Raw genomic sequence first — 20289 nt, 5'->3', positions numbered from 1 at the left:
CCAATATTTGCCTATATAATTTATTTATTTTTTTATCGCATTAATGAAAAAGAATAATATGGAGATTATAGGTGGAAAATTATTGTTTATACAAAATTTTGATTTTAGTTATATATGATTGGATAATTTAATCTAATATTTGCCTATATAATTTATTCATTTTTTGATCGCATAAATGAAAAAGAATAATATGGAGATTATAGGTGGAAAAGAAGACATGCGAGGTTGAAAAGATTAGATATTCAACTCATAAGTTATTTTTATTTATATTATTATACCGTATTTCATATAATTATTTTGTATTGAACTATTAGACATATTTTTGTATCAAATTGTAGATAATGTTCTATATAAATTAAAGGGTTATTTGTATACACGTCTCTGCAAACATAGTGAATTGCAGAAATATTCCTGCAAAACGAAAATTTCATAAGTTGTCCCTGCAAAAGTCCTAAGTTATGCAGATATGTCCCTCTGGTTAAAATCCGTTAGTGAACTATTTATTTTTTAACAGTTTTCTTGTGAAATGACTGTTTTGCCCTCACAAATATATCCCTCCAAAAGTATCCTCTTCCCCTTCTCTTTCTCTTCCTCTTTGGGCCATCGGAGCGTACAACGGCGGCGACGCGGGGTCGGGTTTGCCGGCAACGAACAGGAGGGAAGAGAAAGAATGAGAGGAAGAAGAAGTGGGAAGAGGAAGAAAGAGAGGAAGAGGGAGAGGAAAAGGGAAGAGGAAGAGGGAGAGGGTTTGTCGCCGCCGCATCTCCTCCCTCGCCGGCGATGAGGAAGAGGGAAGAGAAAAAAGGGAGAGGAAGAAAAATGGCGAAGAGAAAGAGGAAAAGGAAGAGGGAGAGGGTTCGCCGCCGCCGCTGCATCTTCTCCCTCGTCGGCAACGAAGAAGAGGGAAGAGGAAGAGGGAGAGGAAGAAGAAAGGGGAAAAGGAAGAGGAAAGAGAAAGAGGGAGAGGAAGAAGAAGGGGGAAGAGGAAAAGGGAGAGGGTTCGCCGCCGTCACCGCCGTCGCTGCGGAGATATTGGTGGTTAGACCCTGTTTATTTGAATTATGCCTGTGAGAGCTTGATTGAGCTCGACAGAGATACGCTTGCATACTCGGTTGGTTCGCGCCNCAGACTCTAACAGCAGGGACATATCTGCATAACTTATGACTTTTGCAGGGACAACTTATGGAATTTTCGTTTTGCAGGGATATTTCTGCAATTCATTATGTTTGCAGGGACGTGTATGCAAATAACCCTAAATTAAACTATTGATCATACAATGGACTCAAAACTAGTCTCGCTCGAGCTTGGCTCGAATTAATTTTAAGCCAAGCTTGAGCATAAATTTAGGCTCGAAATTCATTTCAAGCCGAATTTGAGCCGAGATAAGCTCGCTCCAGCTCGGCTCGTTTCCACCCTACACATTTATCAAATATATATACTTTTTGAGCAAATAAAAAATATATGAAATAAGATGTTCATACATTCGACAGGATGTAACAATTAAGTCCTACTTAGAACATAATGCAATATCTAAATTACCTACTAAGGTAAAAATGTATAAAATTCACCTCGACTATCTCTCGGTTTAATCTAATTATGTAACTATTAAAATTTTGATTTTTGTTAACTAATCTTTTAATGTATTTAATTTGAGTTATTTTAAAAAAATTTAACCTCAAATTTTAAATTTGTTGTTTATCTTTACGGTTTAGTTTAATTAGTATATATTATGTAATGCACACAACTATAAATTAACTAAAGTAAATAATTAACTTATATTTTATATTGAATTATTTAAACTAAATAAATTTAAAAGTTAGATACTAATTCTACATAATTTGATGTAGCGAAGAAACGACTTTTTTTTAATTATTATAGCTAGTTAGCTTACAATATATCTAGCTAAATGATAGATAGTAACTTATTTTTTAAAGAAATTAGAAGTTAAAAAGATAATTTTTAAATTTGTATACTTTGTTGTCCAATAAATATATTAAAGAATTGCATGTAATCCAATGACCAGTGCTATTCCTTTTGATATATAAAAATGGGTTATTTGCATACACGTCCCTACAAACATAGTGAATTGCAAAAATATTCCTGCAAAATAGAAATTCCATAAGTTGTCCCTGCAAAAGTCTTAAGTTATGCAGATATGTCCCTACCGTTAAGGTCTGTTAAAAAAATTTCGTTAACCACAGTTAAAAATTTAACCATAGTTAATTAATAACGTAAATTGACGGTTTTACACTTCTTCCTCTTTCTCCTCTTCCTCTTCCATCTTCTTCCTCGCCGGCGGTGGCGGTGACAGCGACGGTGGCAGCGGCGGCGACGGCAACGGCGGCAGCGGCGGCGGCCCTCTCCCTCTTCCTCTCCCTCTTCTCTCTTCCTCTTCCCCCTTCTTCTTCCTCTCCTTCTTCCTCTTCCCTTTTCTTCGTAGCCGGCGAGGGAGAAAATGCGGCGGCGATGGCGGCGACGAACCCTCTTCCTCTTCCCTCTTCCTCTTCGCCTTTCTTCTTCCTCTCCCTCTTCCTCTTCCTCTTCTTCGTCGCCAGCGAGGGAGGAGATGCGGCGGCGGCGGCGGTGAAAGCAAACCCTCTCCCTCTTCCTCTTCCTCTTCCCTCTTCCTCTCCTTCTTCCTCTCCTTCTTTCTCTTCCCTCTTCTTCGTCGCCGGCGAACCCAACCCCGCGCCGCCGCCGCCGCCGCCGTCCACTCCGGTGGCCCAAAGAGGGAGAGAAAGGGAAGGGAAAGAGATTTGGAGGGATATATTTGTGAGGGTAAAAAAGTCATTTCACAAGAAAACTGTTAAAAAATTAACAGTTTCTTAACAGATTTCAACCAGAGGGACATAACTGCATAACTTAGGACTTTTGCAGGGACAACTTATGGAATTTCTGTTTTGCAGGAATATTTCTGCAATTCACTATGTTTGCAGGGACGTGTATGCAAATAATCCTATAAAAATTTATTTTAAAAAATAAAAAAACAAAAAGACCTAAACTTCTTTTAAGTATTTCATAATTTAAATAAGTTTATATATTTTTACTTTCAATTAACTAACGGGTAAATTATTTGATTCTCAAACTGTGAAGCGCATGACAGTTTAGTCCTCAAACTTTAATTCGTTGTTGTTTCTATCTCGAACTATGCGGTGCGAGACACTTTAGTCTTCAAACTTTAAATAGTTATATTTTCTAGCTCATACTGTGAGATATGTGATATTTTAATTCTCAAACTTTCTGAACTGTTGCAGTTAAGTCCCACAATCTATTTTTGTAACGACCCAGCCCACTAGCAATAATAACTCGTTGGGCCTAGCCAACAGCCCAAAATGCTTAAGCCCAATTATTATTACTAGTGTTTAAGTCTCTTATAAACCCAATGACAACCCTTGGGGTGTCACAGACTCCCCTCGTTAAGGCTGCCCAAGATCAACAGGCGATGTGAGACTCGTCTCGCTAACCCGTCATCCAGACCCTGGCTCAGCCGAGACTCACCACACATGTCCAGCTGGTGAACCGGCTCTAATACCAAATGTAACGACCCAGCCCACTAGCAATAATAACTCGTTAGGCCTAGCCAACAGCCCAAAATGCTTAAGCCCAGTTATTATTACTAGTGTTTAAGTCTCTTATAAACCCAATGACAACCCCATTCCCATTCGATGTTGGACTATTGGAGTGTCACAATTTTTTTTTTTGAATAAATATTGATAAACTACTAATCATTGCTATAATTAAAAAAAAAATTCAAAACTTAAAGTATCACATGTCTTGCCGTGCAAGCTAAAAGTTACAACTCATTAAAATTTGAAAACTAAAATACCATGCGTCTTATTATTTGAGGCAAAACTTATAAGGAATTTGAGACAAAAGTTATAAAGAATTAAGATTTGAGGACTGAAATGTGGAATCCAGCTACAATCTTTTTTCAAGGGCAGAGGCCTTCATCCTTCTAACTCGTTTTAGATGATAAAAATTTTGAATCGATGATCGGAATCATTAAAGTTGATCTAGAGTATTTAAAGTATCTAGAAACTAAATTTCGTGAATTTTAAAAATTATTTACGTAGTGATCAAAGGATCACAAAATCGACAGTTTTTTACAACCTATATAAGTCGTTTGCTTGTTTAACAGTATAGAACAATCCAAACAGTTTGATTTTTTTATAGAAAATTTTTTATACTATTTAGATACTGTTTGATAACTCGGATCATGAATTGAAAAAGTCCAGCATCGTAGTTGATGGTTGGTACCTGAGATCCCAAGTTCAAATACTAGTTGATTCACATTTCCAGCTAAGTTTATTTCTAAATGAAATAAACGAAGCGAGTAGCGTGCTACCTATCTCTCGAAAAAAAAAAAAAAAAAAAAAGTCCAGCATCTATTTTCACAAGATTATTCGTTTTTTTACCATTCATTTTTCAACCCTTCAGTAAATGTGATAACGAATTTCAAAATATATAAAATTATATTATAATTTTAAATCAATTTTAACTGTTTCTATCGTTGATTCAAAATTTTTATCATTTAAATGATTTAGAAGGATGAAAGCCTCCGTTGGATAGTGTTTGGTTTGGGGACAAGGGAGAAATAAGCCCTTGTTCCCTTATTTGTGCCCAAACGCCGTATTTGGCGAGAACAGTAGTTCTCGAATTTCTAGAATAAGCTGGTATAACGTTGAAACTGTTGTTCCACCTTTTTTTGGAACGTTCCCAAGTGGAAACAAAATTAATTAAAGTCTAAATTTAATTTTAATCATGGCATTAAATTATTAATTAATCTAATTAATATATTTAAATTATTATTTATTACTTAAATAATAAAATAATTTATTATTTATAATTAATTATTAATAATTTAATATATTTATCCATAAACTAATATTTATATTAATCAACCATTAATATTTTTATTAATCTAATTAATTTTTTTTACTAGTTATCTAGCTAAAATAATTTACTAACTAATTAAAAATTATCTAGCTAAAATAATTTACTAACTAATTAAAAAGTTAAATTATTTTTTATATTTAATTAATTAATTAATATATTTTTATTATGTTATACAATATTCATAACTAATAAGTTTATTAATTTATTAATTATTTTTAAGTAATATTTTGATATTAATTAATTAGATAAAGTAATTTTAATTTAAAATTATAATTCTTATTCCTTTTATTCCAATCTAACTATTCAAATACTATTTACTTTATTTCTAAGAACAACCCAAATTTCATTTAAATGCAAAATTAATTTAGTTTCTGCTTATATCTGAACTTGTATTTATTCTAAAATAAGTAGTTCCTATTTATATCCGAACCAAACGCAGCCTTTAGAGTGCAGTAGCGGGACACCTAAAATGTCACCCTCCCAAGTGATTGAGAACCAAAAATGTAAAAAGGTCAAAATAGAGAAGCGTACAGAATTGATTTAATTTCTGCTTATATCTAAACTTATATTTATTTCTGAAATAAGTAGTTCCTATAAATAAGTACTTTTTATTTACAGCAACAACCCAATTTTCATCCAAACATAAAATTAATTTAATTTCTATTTGTATCTGAACTTATACTCATTTTTAAAATATAAATAATTTTTATTTATATTTGAACCAAATGCAGCTTTTAGAGTGCAGTAGTTGACACCTGAAATGTCACCCTCTGCAGTGATTGAGAACGTCGAGCTTGAGCGAACCGAATATCGAGCCGACCGCGAGCCAGCTCGCTCATTTGCCAGCCCTATAATTGTGGAGAGTGACAAGAAGATAATAATTCAATAAGTTTTAAAAGAAAATTTTGATTGCAGTGTAGAATTCAATGAGAAAGTCATAGTAGACAGTAAAGAGAGTATTAGAGGAGATGCTACCAGCAAACAACTACAACAAATCTTTCAAATAGAGGCAAGCAAGCAAGCAAGCTGCCCCCCCTCTGCATAGTGCCAGGACTATTTATAGTCATTTCCTGAGCAGACTGCGGGTTGAGAGAGGAAGGAGGAGGGAGGACGACGGCAGAGGAAAGAAAGGGGCAGATCCCCCACCCACTTCTGGCGGCGCCGGGGACGGAATCGGGGATTAGAGGAAGGAGTTGCAGAGACAGAAGAATCGGGATGCACATGGGGAGCAGAAAGAAGAGATACCGCGGGCACTCCCGTACTCCGGCCAACCCTGGCGCAGCGATGGAACACACGTACGTCGGGCGCAGGAGGAGGTCAGGGTAGGGCCCGACAAACACCCGACAGGGGGCGTGGGGCCCGGATCGGAGAGATGAGGGATCGGAGAGAGGAGGGCAGCAGATCTGAGCCTACCGAGAGGAGAGAAGCGGGGCGGGAGGCACGTGACCCTGCTCGGTATTTATAGAAACAACTCAATTTTTATCCAAACACAAAATTAATTTATTTTTTATTTATATTTAAACTTATATTTATTTTTAAAATAAATAACTTTTATTTATATTTATACCAAACGTAATTTTTTTTAGAGTGCAGAAGCTGGACACCTGAAATGTCACGGCCTACAGTGATTGAGAACTAAACCCGTAAGAAAAGTGAAAGCACAGAAGCGTACAGAACGGAAGACCGAACGGGTGCGCCTCCGCAGTGCAGCGTTCCCTAACCGGCAGCCACACGTAGTAGCCCCCACAGACTTCCCCTCTCCGTGCCACCCGTCCCCTCTCTCTCCCCCCTTCTCTCTCCTCTCTCTCTCTCTCTCCCTCTCTCTCACTAAAAACCCAAAAACCCAAACCGACTCCATCCCTCTCTCTCTAGAATCTCCATTTTTCGCACTCTGTGATTGCTCCATCACCAACACATATACTTCTCATTTGATACCAAAACCCCATCACACGGAGAATCTATCAAAAAAAAAAGAAAAAAAAAATGAGGTCGATCGCCTCGCGCTTGATCCTCCGCTCTTCTCCCTCCCTCTCCCGATTCCGGTAATCACATTTTTTTCTTTTTTTTTTGCGTTATGATTCTTGTGGTGGATGTTGTGGATGTTGTCATTGTTGGATAATAGTGCTAACAATTCCTGCAAAAAAAAAAAAGAAAAAAAAAGTGAAGTGAGGAATTAGGGTTTTGCAAGTGATTGGATATCTCTAATAGTTGTTGCGATCTTTATTTCTTTTTTTCTTTTTTTTTTTTGAGAAAAAATGTGTGTTGGTTCCTGTAACTGTAGTCCCATTTTGAAATAAACCCCTCAATTTTTTTTTATGGTGGAGTTATTTTAGTCGGTTGAATCAGGAATTTCGTTAATAATGCTGTTAAATTTAGTAAGATCGGCGTTAAAATTCGATGCAATGCCCGATTTATTCGACGGGAATAGCTTAAATCAAAAGAATTAAAAGCTGAAGGAATGCCAAGAAAAAAAAAAAAAAGAGAAGCAAAGATTAATGTGAAAGGGCGTGTTTTGGAATGGTCTGTAGTTGAGGGTGCTCCATACAATTGTTGATTTGTTGATTTTCGGTATCCCAACTTTACCTGTTGCTAACCTGTAATTGTTTTGGGTGTGTTTATATCATTTTTCGTCTTTAATCTTTTTATTTTGGCCATTATGATGTTTTAGAGAATAGAGCACATATTTAAGAATGTTCCTGTGACATTTTTTTACTTGTTTTTGTTACGACTAATGCACAAATGAAAACAAAAATGGCGAACACGAAATAGACAAACCACAAGTAGAAATAAAAGAGAACACACAGATTTACGTAAAAAACCCTTTGCAGGGAAAAACTACGGGCGAGAGAGGAGAGAACTTTACGATTGAAAAGAGAATACAATGCTCGAAGCACAACAAGCATCAATTTGTCGCCTTTAGGGCAAAAACGAAAAAGAAACTCTTAACGGGTTTCGGATCCGCTCCCCACACCCACTTGCAAATGTCAGTGGTGAGCTACAGGTCCTCCGCTACTCACCACAGACATTCATTTTTTTCTCCACAAATTTATTTTCAAATTATCGCACCGCGAAACTATTGGCGAGTCAAAAGTCCCGAACTGAAGTCAATTATCAATTTCGAGTCACATCTAATAGCTTTAAACATTTTTATGTATTTTGCTGTTATAGAGAGTAGCTTGAGACTATCCGGATATGTTTGAGGTTTATACTGATACTAGCTCAATTTGATCAAAACTGATATATTTCCACCGAAACGTTCTGAGACCATGTCCTTTGAAGTTCCAGCCATTTTGTCCTGCGTTGACTAGTTTTGTCTGCCTAATTCTTTCAAGCGACTAACTTTTGAAGTTCCATCAGTTTTGATGCTTTTTGCCAGTTTCGACTCTGTATTGATCTGTATTATTAAATTTTTTTTTGGCCCGTTCACGGAAAAATTGATGTGAACAGAAACAATAGGATGTAGACAATTTTTTTTCCAGCTGTAGATAAGTAGATGTATGTTTGGAAGACGAGGGTTTTGGAGAACTGTCAGAACTTTTCATTTGAAAGATTTTCATGTATCATTTTGTTTGTTCTCAAAATTCCGTTTCATCTGTAGGTATATAGTTTTCTCGGATTTATGTTTGATCCTTTTACCTGTGCTGCTTCCTGCTTTTATTTAAGTTGGAATGTAATTAATTCAAGTTAGATATCCATTATCCGATTATTTTGTTGTTGTCTAAGTAACTATTTTGTTGGAATGTTACACAGTTCATCAGGTCAGTGGAGTAGTGGAAGAGCCTTTTCTACTGATACTTCCAATGACCAGAATCGTGTCGACGAACCCTTCAAAGTAGAGGAAGCTGAGACAGTAAAAGCTCCACCACCACCTTCAGATAAGGTACTGCTTCATTTTGATTTGATGTGGTTGCTTTCTCTGTTTAAATTATGACGCTGTCCAATATTAGATCACTATCAGAAGGCGCGCTTTTCTTGTTTGGGTCACATCGACATGTCAACTTTTGACCCTCTTGCACTGAAGAGCAGCAAAAATTTTGAAATTTTCAGTATCTCCTTAGGATTTGTAGAACTAAGCCAAAAGGAAATTAAAGTTTGCACCACCGTTCAGTTTCCATTGAGCAATTTGCTCTGGTAACTCCTTTTTAATTTCGTTACTGTAGGCTGCATTTCCTGATTTTTCACCTGCATGAATTATTGAGAAAATGAAAAGTTTCTGCTGGCAATGACCGAGGAATAAAGAGAGTTGCGTTGTTGGAATGGTGATGGGGGCTGAATTTTCTTCTCAATCTTTTCTTTTGTTTCTTCTTTGCTTGTTTATCATTCACCTCCAATTGACGCAAGTTGTTTAGTCGGGTGGCAATCCTAGTATGGTGTTGACATGATTATTATGTAGTTGTTGGATTAAACTTGAGAGAGAGCCAAATTAATTCATTATGCATGTGCAGTTGCTTGTGTTGGGCGGGAACGGATTTGTTGGTTCACATGTTTGCAAAGAGGCTTTGGATCGAGGCTTGTCTGTTTCTAGCCTTAGCAGGTATACGCATCTTGAGAACTAAACTATGTCCATTTTATGTTGGGACCTATTTCTTGTTTCTCTGTTTGTAGCCATGTCAATTACGCTCTTCTTTGAGAACTATATGCATTTTATTTTGGGGCATATTGCTGGATGAGATCTTTCAATTGTATGCTGTTGATTAGCATGGAGAAATTTTGCAGTATGTTGTTGGATACACTGATTTAGTCCAGTGCCGCAAATTGGTGTCTGAAGTCTCAGAATACCTCCATTCCCGTTGGTGTGGCAAAAACTCTAGAAACAGATGGAAACAAAGGATAGGGTAAATTCTGCAAATGATGCTTAGGAGTTGAATTTCACAAATAGATTTTGGAGAGACTTACTCCAAATAATGCCCAGTTTATATGGGATAAACTAGCAGCATATATGGTACACATGTCAGTAAGCCAAAATCAAACATGGAGGTCAAGTTACATATGGAAGTTAAATCAGATGTTATGACCTTAAACATTACTCTAATTTGAAGATGCCCTTCCATACAACTATTAATAATAAATTTGAACTCATGTCGAACTTTCAAATGCTGAGATTTGTTTAAAGGAGAAATTTACTCCTTTCTTTTGTCTAGTCCCTAGTAAAAAAGTTCTTACCCTTTCAATTAAAGTGTGCCACTCTTTTGCTCTCCATGTTTGATGGTTTAAGCTTCTACCTAAATTTCTGTTCATTTGTCTCGCTCTAGAATACTTAGATATGATGTGATTTTCAAGTTGTTGTGCAAAAGATTATTTCGGTGGTGAAAATTTAATACCATTTGTATTTTGAAGGCGCATATATGGATTATTTTTTATTCCATCAATGAATGCGACATAATTCTGTTGAAATTTGCTGATTCCTGTCATTGGGTAATATATGTTTCCATACGGTTTGTAGCATTAAATGGTTAAGGCTGTTAAATCAATATATACTTTTTAATGTTCACACTCGAATAGTTTAATGTATTGTGCTTTTCAGTGGCAACTAATATCGTGCCTTTATTTGATTGTCAGATCTGGAAGGTCATCTATACGCGAATCTTGGGCTGATAAAGTTGAGTGGCATCAAGGTTGAATATCAAAGAGGAAGAGCCTCAATCGTTTACCCTTCTTTTTTCCTTTTTCATTTGCTTTTTTTGTTTTTTTAAAATTTGTGTCTTACTATTTCGTATCGTAGGTGACCTTCTTGTACCTGATTCATTGAAGGATGTTATGAATGGCGTTGCTGCTGTGGTATGTGTTTTCTTTGGTTATTAACTTTGTCAAAGGTATTTAGACATACTAAAGAGTTGTTAATAATATGAATTATAAACTAATTGTAGTATTAGTTAATTTTATTTCATTCAGTTCCTTTATTTTAAAACTCCTTTGTCTGCTATTGTAAATTAAGAACATTTGGTTAATATTGAATTATATTGCCTAATTTATAGTTCAATCTGGCGAGTGTGTCCCAGCTTTCAATGATTTTCTTTCAAACTTGTTTACAGTGCTTTAATCTTAACTGCCCCCTTAATCGGAAAAGCTCAACTGTGCCACTGGAATTGTTTGGAATTTCAGTTAAAATGTCTTTATTCTAAATCTATGTAGCCTTGTCTTTGTTTTTATTTGTATGCTTTGTTGCTGGCATTTGTTGACACTTTAACTTATTAGTGGATTGTGAAAACATCTTATACCTGTTAAAAATTTTATCTGGCCTATGATTAACACTTACTGGCGACTCCCCTTATTCTAGAAGATGTCACGTCGTGTTATCCTCAAAGTTTATAAAAGTAGGAGAGGATTTCACCTAAAGTGTTTCGTAAACAAAGACATACCTGCAATGTATTCATGATAATTTGCAGACACTGTGTCATTTATGCTACATTGTAATTCGTCGAACTAATCAGGATGGAAAAATATTCTTACAGATATCATGTGTTGGAGGTTTTGGGTCAAATACTCAAATGTATAAAATCAATGGAACTGCAAACATTAATGCTATCAGAGCTGCAGCAGAGCAAGGTAGGCAAATGTTATTTCCTTATCATTTTCTCCGGTGGCCTCTCCCCAAATCTTGTTCTTATGGTACTGTTAAAGACTTACATGATGTATATACTGGAAACTAAATTCTTGACATTCTTCTATACAAAATTGACCGATTTTTCTCGTTCTTTTTATGCTTTCTTGTCAAAATAATAGATGTCACAACAAAGACAAGGATTTCCTACATTTGACGGAAAATTTTCTATTTACGGATTGATGTTCCAAGATCCATAAACTTTCATACTTTTGCCAATTGTAATAACCCGACCCACTAGCAATAATAACTTGTTGGGCCTAAATTACCAGTAAGCCCATCTATTATTATTACTATGATACAAGATCTCATATATTTTCAATCAGAATCATTTTTCCATCCAATGTGGGACTATTGGAGCGTTGCAAACTCTTACCGACCCTGACGTCCTTGTTAGGTTCAAATCTGATAACAGACATATAGACTAGAACTACCAGGCGATGTGAGATTCGAGAGTTGACTAGATCCTACGGATTCAAGAGGTGGCTCCCACCAAACTTGTGGTATAGCATTTTGTCTCGTTTAGCACTAAGCTCTCGCACTTTCGGCTTGTATTCGTCTCTGATATCAAATATAACGATCTGACCTACTAGCAGTAATAACTCGTTGGATCCAAACCATTAGCCCAAAATGCTTAAATCCAGTTATTAGTAGTAGTGTGCAAGGTTTTATATATTCTCAATAAAAATTCTTTTCCCATCTGATGTGGGACAATTAGGGTGTTACACCAATATACCCTAATAGGCATTATTTGGTTAGGGCATAAATAAGGGAATAAGCCTTTATTCCCCACCTTATACCCAAACACCATTTTGGGCTAGGGGGAATAGTAGTTTCCTTCTTTTATAGCCTTGTATAGCCTTATAAGCAGCCGTTCCACCTTCCCCTCTGGAACAAGCTTAATTAAAGTCGAATCACAGGTTCCACAAACGCAAGGATTATGGTATTAAATCATTAATTAATCTAATTAATGTATTTAAGTCATTATTTATTGTTTAAATAGTAAAGTAATTAATTAATTTATTATTTATAATTAATTAGCTAATTAAAAATTAATAATTTAATGCATTTATCCAATAACTAATATTTATATTGATCAACCATTAATGTTTTGACTAATCTAATTAATTTCTTAACTAATTATCCAACTAAAATAGTTTACTAACTAATTAAAAAGTTTATTTATTTTTATATTTAATTAATTAAGTAATGTATTTCTCTATTATCTTATCCAACATTCATAGCTAAAACATTTATTAATTTATTAATTTATTATTAATTAATATCTTGATATTAATTAATTAGGTAAATATTTTTATTTTAAAATATAATTACTCTTATTCCTGCTATTCCAATCTAATCATCTAAACGCTATTTTCCTTATTCCTGGAAATAACCTAGTTTTTATTCAAAAGCAAAATTGGTTTTGTTCCTGCTTATGCCCGAAGTTGTACCCATCCCAGGAATATGAATGAAGTAGGCAGCTCTCTCTCTCTCTTCTCTCTCCCTCTCTCTGCTCTCTCTTTCTCTCTCTCTCTCTATTGTCGTTATAATATATATATAATCGTCCTCCGAACTCCATGTGATAGTGAAATTTCCAAGGTTAGTTTCTTGACATTTTCTTTCTCATATGTAGTTTACAAAGGAACAGAGAAGTTGAGAGTATGTAATCACAAAAACAGAAAAAAAAAGAAAAGAAAAAGAGCATGTGGATATCCAGGTCTTTGAATCTTGAAATTTTAGTTTGAAGAATGATTTTCTGATGTAATTACAAGGAAAAAGAGACTGAGATTGACATTATTCACTGCTATCTTCTGAACTCTTTGGTTTGAAGCACTCTCTCAGTTAACAGATAAAAATATACTAGTTTCCTGCTATTACAAGTATTTTATTAATTAGGCTACGTAATTTGAAGATTCGAGATCCTTATGTGAGTGATGCAAATTATGATGCAGTTCATTGATAGAACTCCATTAATCAGCCATTAAGAAGATTAGTGCTTATTCAGTTGAAAACGAGCTTTAGTTATTAATGCTATTCTCATCTGCAGGTGTAAAAAGATTTGTGTACATTTCAGCTGCTGATTTTGGTTTGGCAAATTACCTGTTGCAAGGTTATTATGAGGGAAAGGTACACTATCGTATAGCTCTCTTTGTTATTCGCATGTTTAAATTAAGAACCTTTGTAGTTAGCTATCTTTGCAATTATTTTGTGTGCTTTCAGATGTTCGCTTAATTTAAGTAAGAAAACTGATTGCAGATGTGTTATTCAGCCTAAACTGGGCTGTTGACTGCAGGTTATGTGTGCTACTGCTGTTATTACTAAACTCTTTTTTAACAAGTTGATCATTTATTCTTCATCTGAAAAGGATTTATAGTAAATGCTTAATATGCAAGTACTTGACCCTCCTTGTTTGAAGATTTATGTATGAGATGGGTCAATCAGTGGTGCCTTCTAGGAACATAGGCCTACTTGCATAGAGCATGCTTAGCATGTGAGCTACGCAGAGGGACCTATTCATAGCAACCTCAGATATTCATGTCTTTTCATTACTTCAATTTTGAAAATTACCAGCCACAGCTCAAGGTTGATAATTCGAATTAAACATGAAAGAGACCAGATTTCTATTTCAACTAGTAGCTTGCTCAGTATCGCTAGCATTCAATCCAAACACGGCCATCAGTTTCCATGTCTTTCTTATGATCTTCATCCAATAATGGAAAGGATATTGTGAGCAAAAATGCCTAGCAAATTGTAAGGCATTCATGGTTAGTTAATTAATCATTTAGTTCTAGTATGACACACAAAATTATTTAAAGCATACTATACTATGTTAGCATATGCAAAAACAACCATGACTCTGTCACATTTGATCAGCCTGAAACTGACTGAGTGCCACCTTTTGAATTCTTGCGTAAAAGCATTCTGCTATCCACATAGCTTGTTGTCATGAGCCTTTCATGTTTGAGGATACTAGCATTAAAACAGCTTTCTCATTGGGTAATTTTATTGGGGGAATCACTAACTATGTTGTCAGTATCAGTATAATACTGCATAATATCACATATCAACATATTTTTTTATTCCATTTTGAAACATTAAACTCATGGCTTCTGTTCTTAAAAATGATGTATTGCAAATGGTTTTCCTATTGTCAGGGAGCCTTGTTGCTTTTGGGCCAATAAAATTTCGAGAATGTTTTTCTCACTGTGTTCCTTTTCTGACTCTCTGAACCTTAGTATGCCTCATCTGGAGCATGAAGTGCATTTTGAATATTATAGGGAGATTGGGACGTTGAAAGATCTTATGTTTTCCGCTTTCATATTAACACATTATAACGTTTTACAAAGGATAAATGCACACCCAGAGAAAAGAACACGGATGGTATGTAGCCAAAGGAAATTCTTATTTTACATGAAGGCTACTTCCCCGCATGAGAGAAAAGCATTAATACAGTTGATACCAAGAATAGCAGGTCGAATCCATTGACAGATGTTGTTATTTAAATTAAGATACACACATCCTCCTATGTTTGCTTTTATTTTCCGAAAAACAGGATCTATACCATGTGCCCTGCAAAAGCATATTTGGTGGCCCGACTTTATTATGTCCTCAGCTTTTGAATTCCTGTGTTATATTTTTTTTCTTAGTTCTCGTTTTAGCACTGTGTAGACAACCTTACATTAGATGCGCTTTAACAGGATATGGTTGTTTCCTTTTGGTAATTATTCTTCATTTGATTCCACAGAGAGCTGCTGAAGCTGAGTTGTTGGCGAAATTTACTTATGGAGGTGAGCTTAATTAATTCTTGTATTATCGAATAGTTGTTTACTTCATCTTTAGGAGAAAATAATCCTTACGGTTTCTGTATTCTAGTGGCTTTTCGGAATGTTTTACATGCCATATTCGAATGTTACTCCTATATACAAAAAATCGCAGTACATGCTAACAAGTCCTTACGATTTGCTGAGTCGATCTCTTCGCTGCAAACTTTTACAGGCGTAATACTCAGGCCAGGTTTCATTCACGGGACTCGTCAAGTCGGGAGCATGAAGATACCTTTGGGCCTTATCGGATCACCACTCGAGATGGTAACATCTCTCTAAGTTGCTATGTAAATCGGATTTGTTAAGTTTACACCACCCTTTTTCGTTGGACTTCTTCTAAAAGCAGTAAATTGTTGTTTTTGTAGATCTTGCAGCATGCAAAGCCACTCAATCGACTTCCCGGGGTCGGTCCGCTGTTCACGCCGCCCGTGAGCGTCACCGCGGTCGCAAAGGTTGCAGTGAGGGCCGCAACAGATCCTGTGTTCCCTCCGGGTGTGGTCGACGTTTACGGAATCCTCCGGTTTAGCGGGCAAAAGTGACCGCCGTGCCCCTGCTAGGATCAATAAACTACAGGATCAATAAACTACATGACCTTTTAGTTACATTTTGTTTTCTCTTCGGTTCTTTCGATGCGGCAAAAGTAAATAAATAAATAAATAGTTGGGCATGGTATGTTCCCTGATGTATTTTCACATCTAACCTGCAACTCTCATCACAGTGGTGCAAGATTGGTGCCAGTATGTTTCAAAACCTGTTTTTTTTGCGCCTTTTTTTTGTTGTTCCACATATTTGTAATCATATTTCAAGATTAAAATAGGGCGAAGATGAAGTTTTAAAGTTTTTTTAACTTTCATAATTGTGCCACATTTTTGGTTAGTGGGATATTTAGTTTGAACTAATTGCCTGTTTTGTATGCTTTCTTTTTTTCATGTGGTGTTAGAATTTGTAAATCATGTAAGTTAAATTTTCAGTAGAAAATTCAAGTACAAGAAAATACATGTGATGTAAAAAGCAATGATTAGTAAAAACATAATCAATTGCTTAATTTTAATTAATTATAATGGAGAACCAAACTCAATTTCTTTTTTTAATTTTTTACTTATTATTCATTTGTTTTATCTACATTTCTGAGGATTTAAATTTAAGTTTAATAAACATTTCTCAAATTTTTTGGAGAAAATTAGTACAATGAAGATGAGAAAAGCAATGTGGCAACTGGAAAATGCTGTGACATTAGCAAAAGCCTTACAAACTCCGTTATAACCATGATCATGCATGATTAGTACTAGAATTATATTTACATATTCTTCCATTTAGAAGGTGATTAGGAAAACAAGCTTATTTTTTGATTAAACAAACTCCCCTCAACTGCAGCAGTTCGAACTGCAACCTATTTGGATATAATTTTAACTGCTGCAATTAAGCCTCCTGATACAGTTTCAACTGTAGCAATTGAATTCAAATACATCGAGTCAAACACTATTTGGATTTTGCACACAAACACACTACAATGTAGTTACAATTACATGGAACCAAACAGCCCCATTGATTCAAATGATCTTCATTTGGAGTTCCTTTTCAAGGAATGCAACAAATCCATGAAAGAAGAAAAGGAAATAAGATAAAGAAAATTTGCCAAAAGAATCTTTTGTTGCTAACAACTGCAACTAAGAGCCATCACAATTGAGAAGTGTAAAAAACACAATAGTAACTCAAATTTGGGACTAAACACCCTAAACATATATGAATTATGATTGAAAAGAACACCAATGCACCTAACCAACAAGCAATTCTATAAACACAGGGCAGTTTTAACTTTCTCACTATTCCAATCATTTCTTGGAGTATAATTTCATATGGCAAGCCAAATTTACAAAAGAAGAAAAGGTAAAAAAAAAGATAAAGCAAACTTGCAAGAAGAATTGAAGTTGACAACAACTCCAACTTAAGAGTCTTTTCTACTAACAAAAACAACAGATATCGAACACGAACAAATTAAGTTCTACATCCCTAGCATACGTAAACCATGATTAGAGAGAGGAAGCAGCTAAAGAGAGTAACTCTATACACACCAAAAAGGGTAACTAAAACTTATGAGATCGAACACGAACAAATTAAGTTCTACATCCCAAGCATCCGTAAACCATGATTAGAGAGAGGAAGCAGCTAAAGAGAGTAACTCTATACACACCAAAAAGGGTAACTAAAACTTATCCTTGCTCAATTTCTCACTATTCTAACATGCATTTCCTTTTTTGATACAAGTCGAAAGAAGCACTTGTCACCTTCCTTCAAGTTATTTCCCTCGCAGAACTCTTCCCACCCCTTCCTAAGCTGCGCAAATTGAGGATAACGATGAAAGCTCACAGGCCACGATCTGTGCCTCGAATCTCGGAGCTTGATCACGGTCTTATCCTGGAGTCCGCTCAACATACAAAATGTTTCTGGTACATTCTGCAGATCAGCACAATACAATACAGAGCAAGTTGTCTTCATAAGCATAAACCATTCTTGTTTTAAAAGGTTTTTGAGTGAGAATCTGAAACCCTTACCATGCATTTGCGAACAAGATTATACGGTCGCACCGTCTTCTCAAATTGAGGTGATGAATTTGTGAGGTGAGAATGGTTCCTTAGCTTGTTCTTGTAGTGAGGAAATAGTTGGTTTGGAGTCGGTGAAATTGGCTTATAAGATCCTCTTTTTTTGAAGTTGTATCTCCGTGCCCTTTCTGAATGATCTGATATTATTGCATGGCGAGAAGAGATTAACACACGACTTTGTTATTGGCCCGAAATAAGTGTTCGACAGATTAAATAAAAAGGAAAAGACATAGACTTACTATTTGTGGTGACGTTAATGTTGCCATCATCGATATCTGTTAGTACTTGGCCCGCATGATTCAAAGTAGTCTCATCGTACGCTTTGAGGCATCCACTCAAATCAAAAACTTTGGTAGTGAAGATCATGTTTCCTTCGTGGCGAAACACAACCAAGTAGCCCACTCTTATGTCGTGGGCTCTGACAAATTCCCGCCAACCGCCGCCAAAGAAAACATCATTTGATTCGTTGCTGCGCTCGAGGTTGACATGCCAAAACTTGCCAAGAGGGCTATATAATGTGGCCTTCCGACGATCCTCACTTATGTAATGATTCGCGAATGATCGAGGAATCCACTACATGCAAAAGAACATAAGCAACTGTTTACTTATTACTGTCATCTGAGATATAAATTAACAACCAACATGGTAAGAATGTGAGAAAGAACAGAATAAGCAAATTGCGCTACATGAGGTTGTACGCATTTTCCTTCGCAAGAAACCGCAACAAATTTTGCAAGGAGCTCATTATAAAAGATGTCAAAAGGAGGGGTAAACTTCAAAAAGAGTCATGTGTTATCGCATCGGTGGTCTGTAATTTCGTCTGTATCACTTAGGTCTGTAATTTCGTCTGTATCACTTAGGTGCTCTGTGGTTTCGTCTGTACTACTCAGGTGGATTGAGGCCGTTATTCTGATTCGAATTAGACTTTAGATACGAATTTAACTGTACGTGAGTACGGTCTCAATCTACAACATCCTAGAGGATCAACATCCTCTTAACTTTAGATTTCCTAGATTTAAGCGATTTCGATCAATTAAATTAGAAATTTTATCAAATTCATTGACGGTGTCCTTAAATTCGACGGTTTTAATCACTTTGCAACAAATAAGACTCAAACAATTAACAAATAATAGCTAACAAAGCTACTAAATATAAGAAAATATTGTTATCTTAGACACAATAGCTAAAAAAGTTAGAAGTTAAAAGGGATATCAATTCAAACAATAGGTAAGTAAATTGCACTTTTGGTCCTCAAACGCGTATTTGTTACAATTTCTGGTTTAAACTTTGTCGATTATTACAAGTCCAGCAATTCAGAGTCAGAGCAGTGTCATAATAACTAAGATGTCACATCAAACAACACATCAAAAAATTCGAGAAACAAATTACATAAATTAAAATTTGCAGCACAGCGTGTGCCCGGCCACACAGTTCGAGAATCAGAAGTCTAATTCAACCAAACAAATTTAAAAAAAGAAAAAAAAAATTGAGGGACCCATTTCAGAAACGCCTAAACTGGAGGGGCTCTCACTACACTTTTACCTAAAAATATTATTTGCCTAGTAATAAGATAACATGAAAATTGAAACCCCCCACTCACTCTCTCTCACACACATTGAATAAAAAATATACATATACAAAATCGAAAGATCTCTCCCACAGAGTAAAGTCCACAAAATCCAAAGATTAAAACAATTAAAACAAAGAATAATAAATATTATAATAGGAAAAGAGAGAGAGAGGAAACGCACCAACTTGTCGAAAGATCCAGGAAGAAGAACTTTGAAGAACTGCGGCCTCTTCGGATTATTGCTGCTTCTTCCAGAAGCCATTAACCCTAAAATTACGAACCCTAAAATTCACACACGCGCACAAAAAATTTAAAAAAATAAAAGAAAAGAGGAAACCTCTCTTCTTTATCTTTTTCTCCCGTTTCTTTTTTTTTCTTATTGTCGAGGAAAAGGGTGCCCTAGCGAGCGAAATCGTGCGAAAAGATTAATAAATCTAATTATTTTAGTAATTATTATTATTATTATTAGTCGTAATCTAATTCGTATTAGGATTGGATGAAGGGAGGTAAAAGTGCTTGGAGACCCCTCAACTTTAGAATATTGTGAAATACACTCCTCAACTTTTATTTCGCAGGTTCAAAATTTTCAAATTTATCCCTGTATTCCTAAATTACTCGCCCTCCGGATATGAGTATTTTGAAAAAAAAAAATATTAGAATTAACAACAATATTTTGGTCCGGTGGAACCCATTAGCAACAATAACTCATTAGAAAATTATTGGGGCGTTACAAACTCCCCAATGTTTAAACTCTGACATTCTCATTGAGTCCAAACCAAATCATAGATGTAGATC

At 35.5% G+C, this 20289-nt stretch overlaps 2 protein-coding genes across 3 annotated transcripts; one reads left to right on the top strand and one right to left on the bottom strand.

Annotated features, from left to right (window-relative positions):
• On the top strand, positions 6692-16221 carry LOC109720771 (uncharacterized protein At1g32220, chloroplastic). Its single transcript, XM_020248079.1, has 10 exons — positions 6692-6938; positions 8647-8776; positions 9342-9430; positions 10456-10511; positions 10619-10674; positions 11349-11442; positions 13548-13627; positions 15246-15288; positions 15497-15588; positions 15690-16221. The coding sequence occupies exons 1-10, from the start codon at positions 6880-6882 to the stop codon at positions 15861-15863; spliced, it is 873 nt and encodes a 290-aa protein (XP_020103668.1). The 5' UTR covers positions 6692-6879; the 3' UTR covers positions 15864-16221.
• LOC109719974 (putative B3 domain-containing protein Os04g0347400) lies at positions 17115-19894 on the bottom strand. Of its 2 annotated transcripts, XM_020246832.1 has the most exons (5): positions 19676-19894; positions 18164-18497; positions 17877-18061; positions 17516-17778; positions 17115-17396 (listed from the first exon to the last, which is right to left on the bottom strand). In XM_020246832.1, the coding sequence occupies exons 1-4, from the start codon at positions 19754-19756 to the stop codon at positions 17545-17547; spliced, it is 834 nt and encodes a 277-aa protein (XP_020102421.1). In that variant the 5' UTR covers positions 19757-19894; the 3' UTR covers positions 17115-17396; positions 17516-17544. The 2 variants fall into 2 exon arrangements, with proteins under 2 accessions (XP_020102421.1, XP_020102420.1); XM_020246831.1 differs by having other exon boundaries at positions 17115-17778.

This window comes from Ananas comosus, linkage group 14 (assembly GCF_001540865.1).
Source record: "Ananas comosus cultivar F153 linkage group 14, ASM154086v1, whole genome shotgun sequence".
Lineage (NCBI taxonomy): Eukaryota > Viridiplantae > Streptophyta > Magnoliopsida > Poales > Bromeliaceae > Ananas > Ananas comosus.
The sequence above is the reverse complement of the archived record's forward strand: the minus strand, read 5'-3'. Positions and strand labels throughout refer to the sequence as shown.

What these genes read in the sequence shown, in the direction of transcription:
- LOC109719974 (XM_020246831.1), bottom strand. Translation starts at nt 19,756, where the DNA reads ATGGCTTCTGGAAGAAGCAGCAATAATCCGAAGAGGCCGCAGTTCTTC. An exon ending in CATTAACGTCACCACAAATA is followed by an intron (nt 18,062 to 18,163) that starts GTAAGTCTATGT and finishes CAATAATATCAG; the next exon opens with ATCATTCAGAAAGGGCACGG. An exon ending in ATCTTGTTCGCAAATGCATG is followed by an intron (nt 17,779 to 17,876) that starts GTAAGGGTTTCA and finishes GCTGATCTGCAG; the next exon opens with AATGTACCAGAAACATTTTG.
- LOC109720771 (XM_020248079.1), top strand. Translation starts at nt 6,880, where the DNA reads ATGAGGTCGATCGCCTCGCGCTTGATCCTCCGCTCTTCTCCCTCCCTC. An exon ending in TAAAGTTGAGTGGCATCAAG is followed by an intron (nt 10,512 to 10,618) that starts GTTGAATATCAA and finishes TTCGTATCGTAG; the next exon opens with GTGACCTTCTTGTACCTGAT. An exon ending in GGCGAAATTTACTTATGGAG is followed by an intron (nt 15,289 to 15,496) that starts GTGAGCTTAATT and finishes AAACTTTTACAG; the next exon opens with GCGTAATACTCAGGCCAGGT.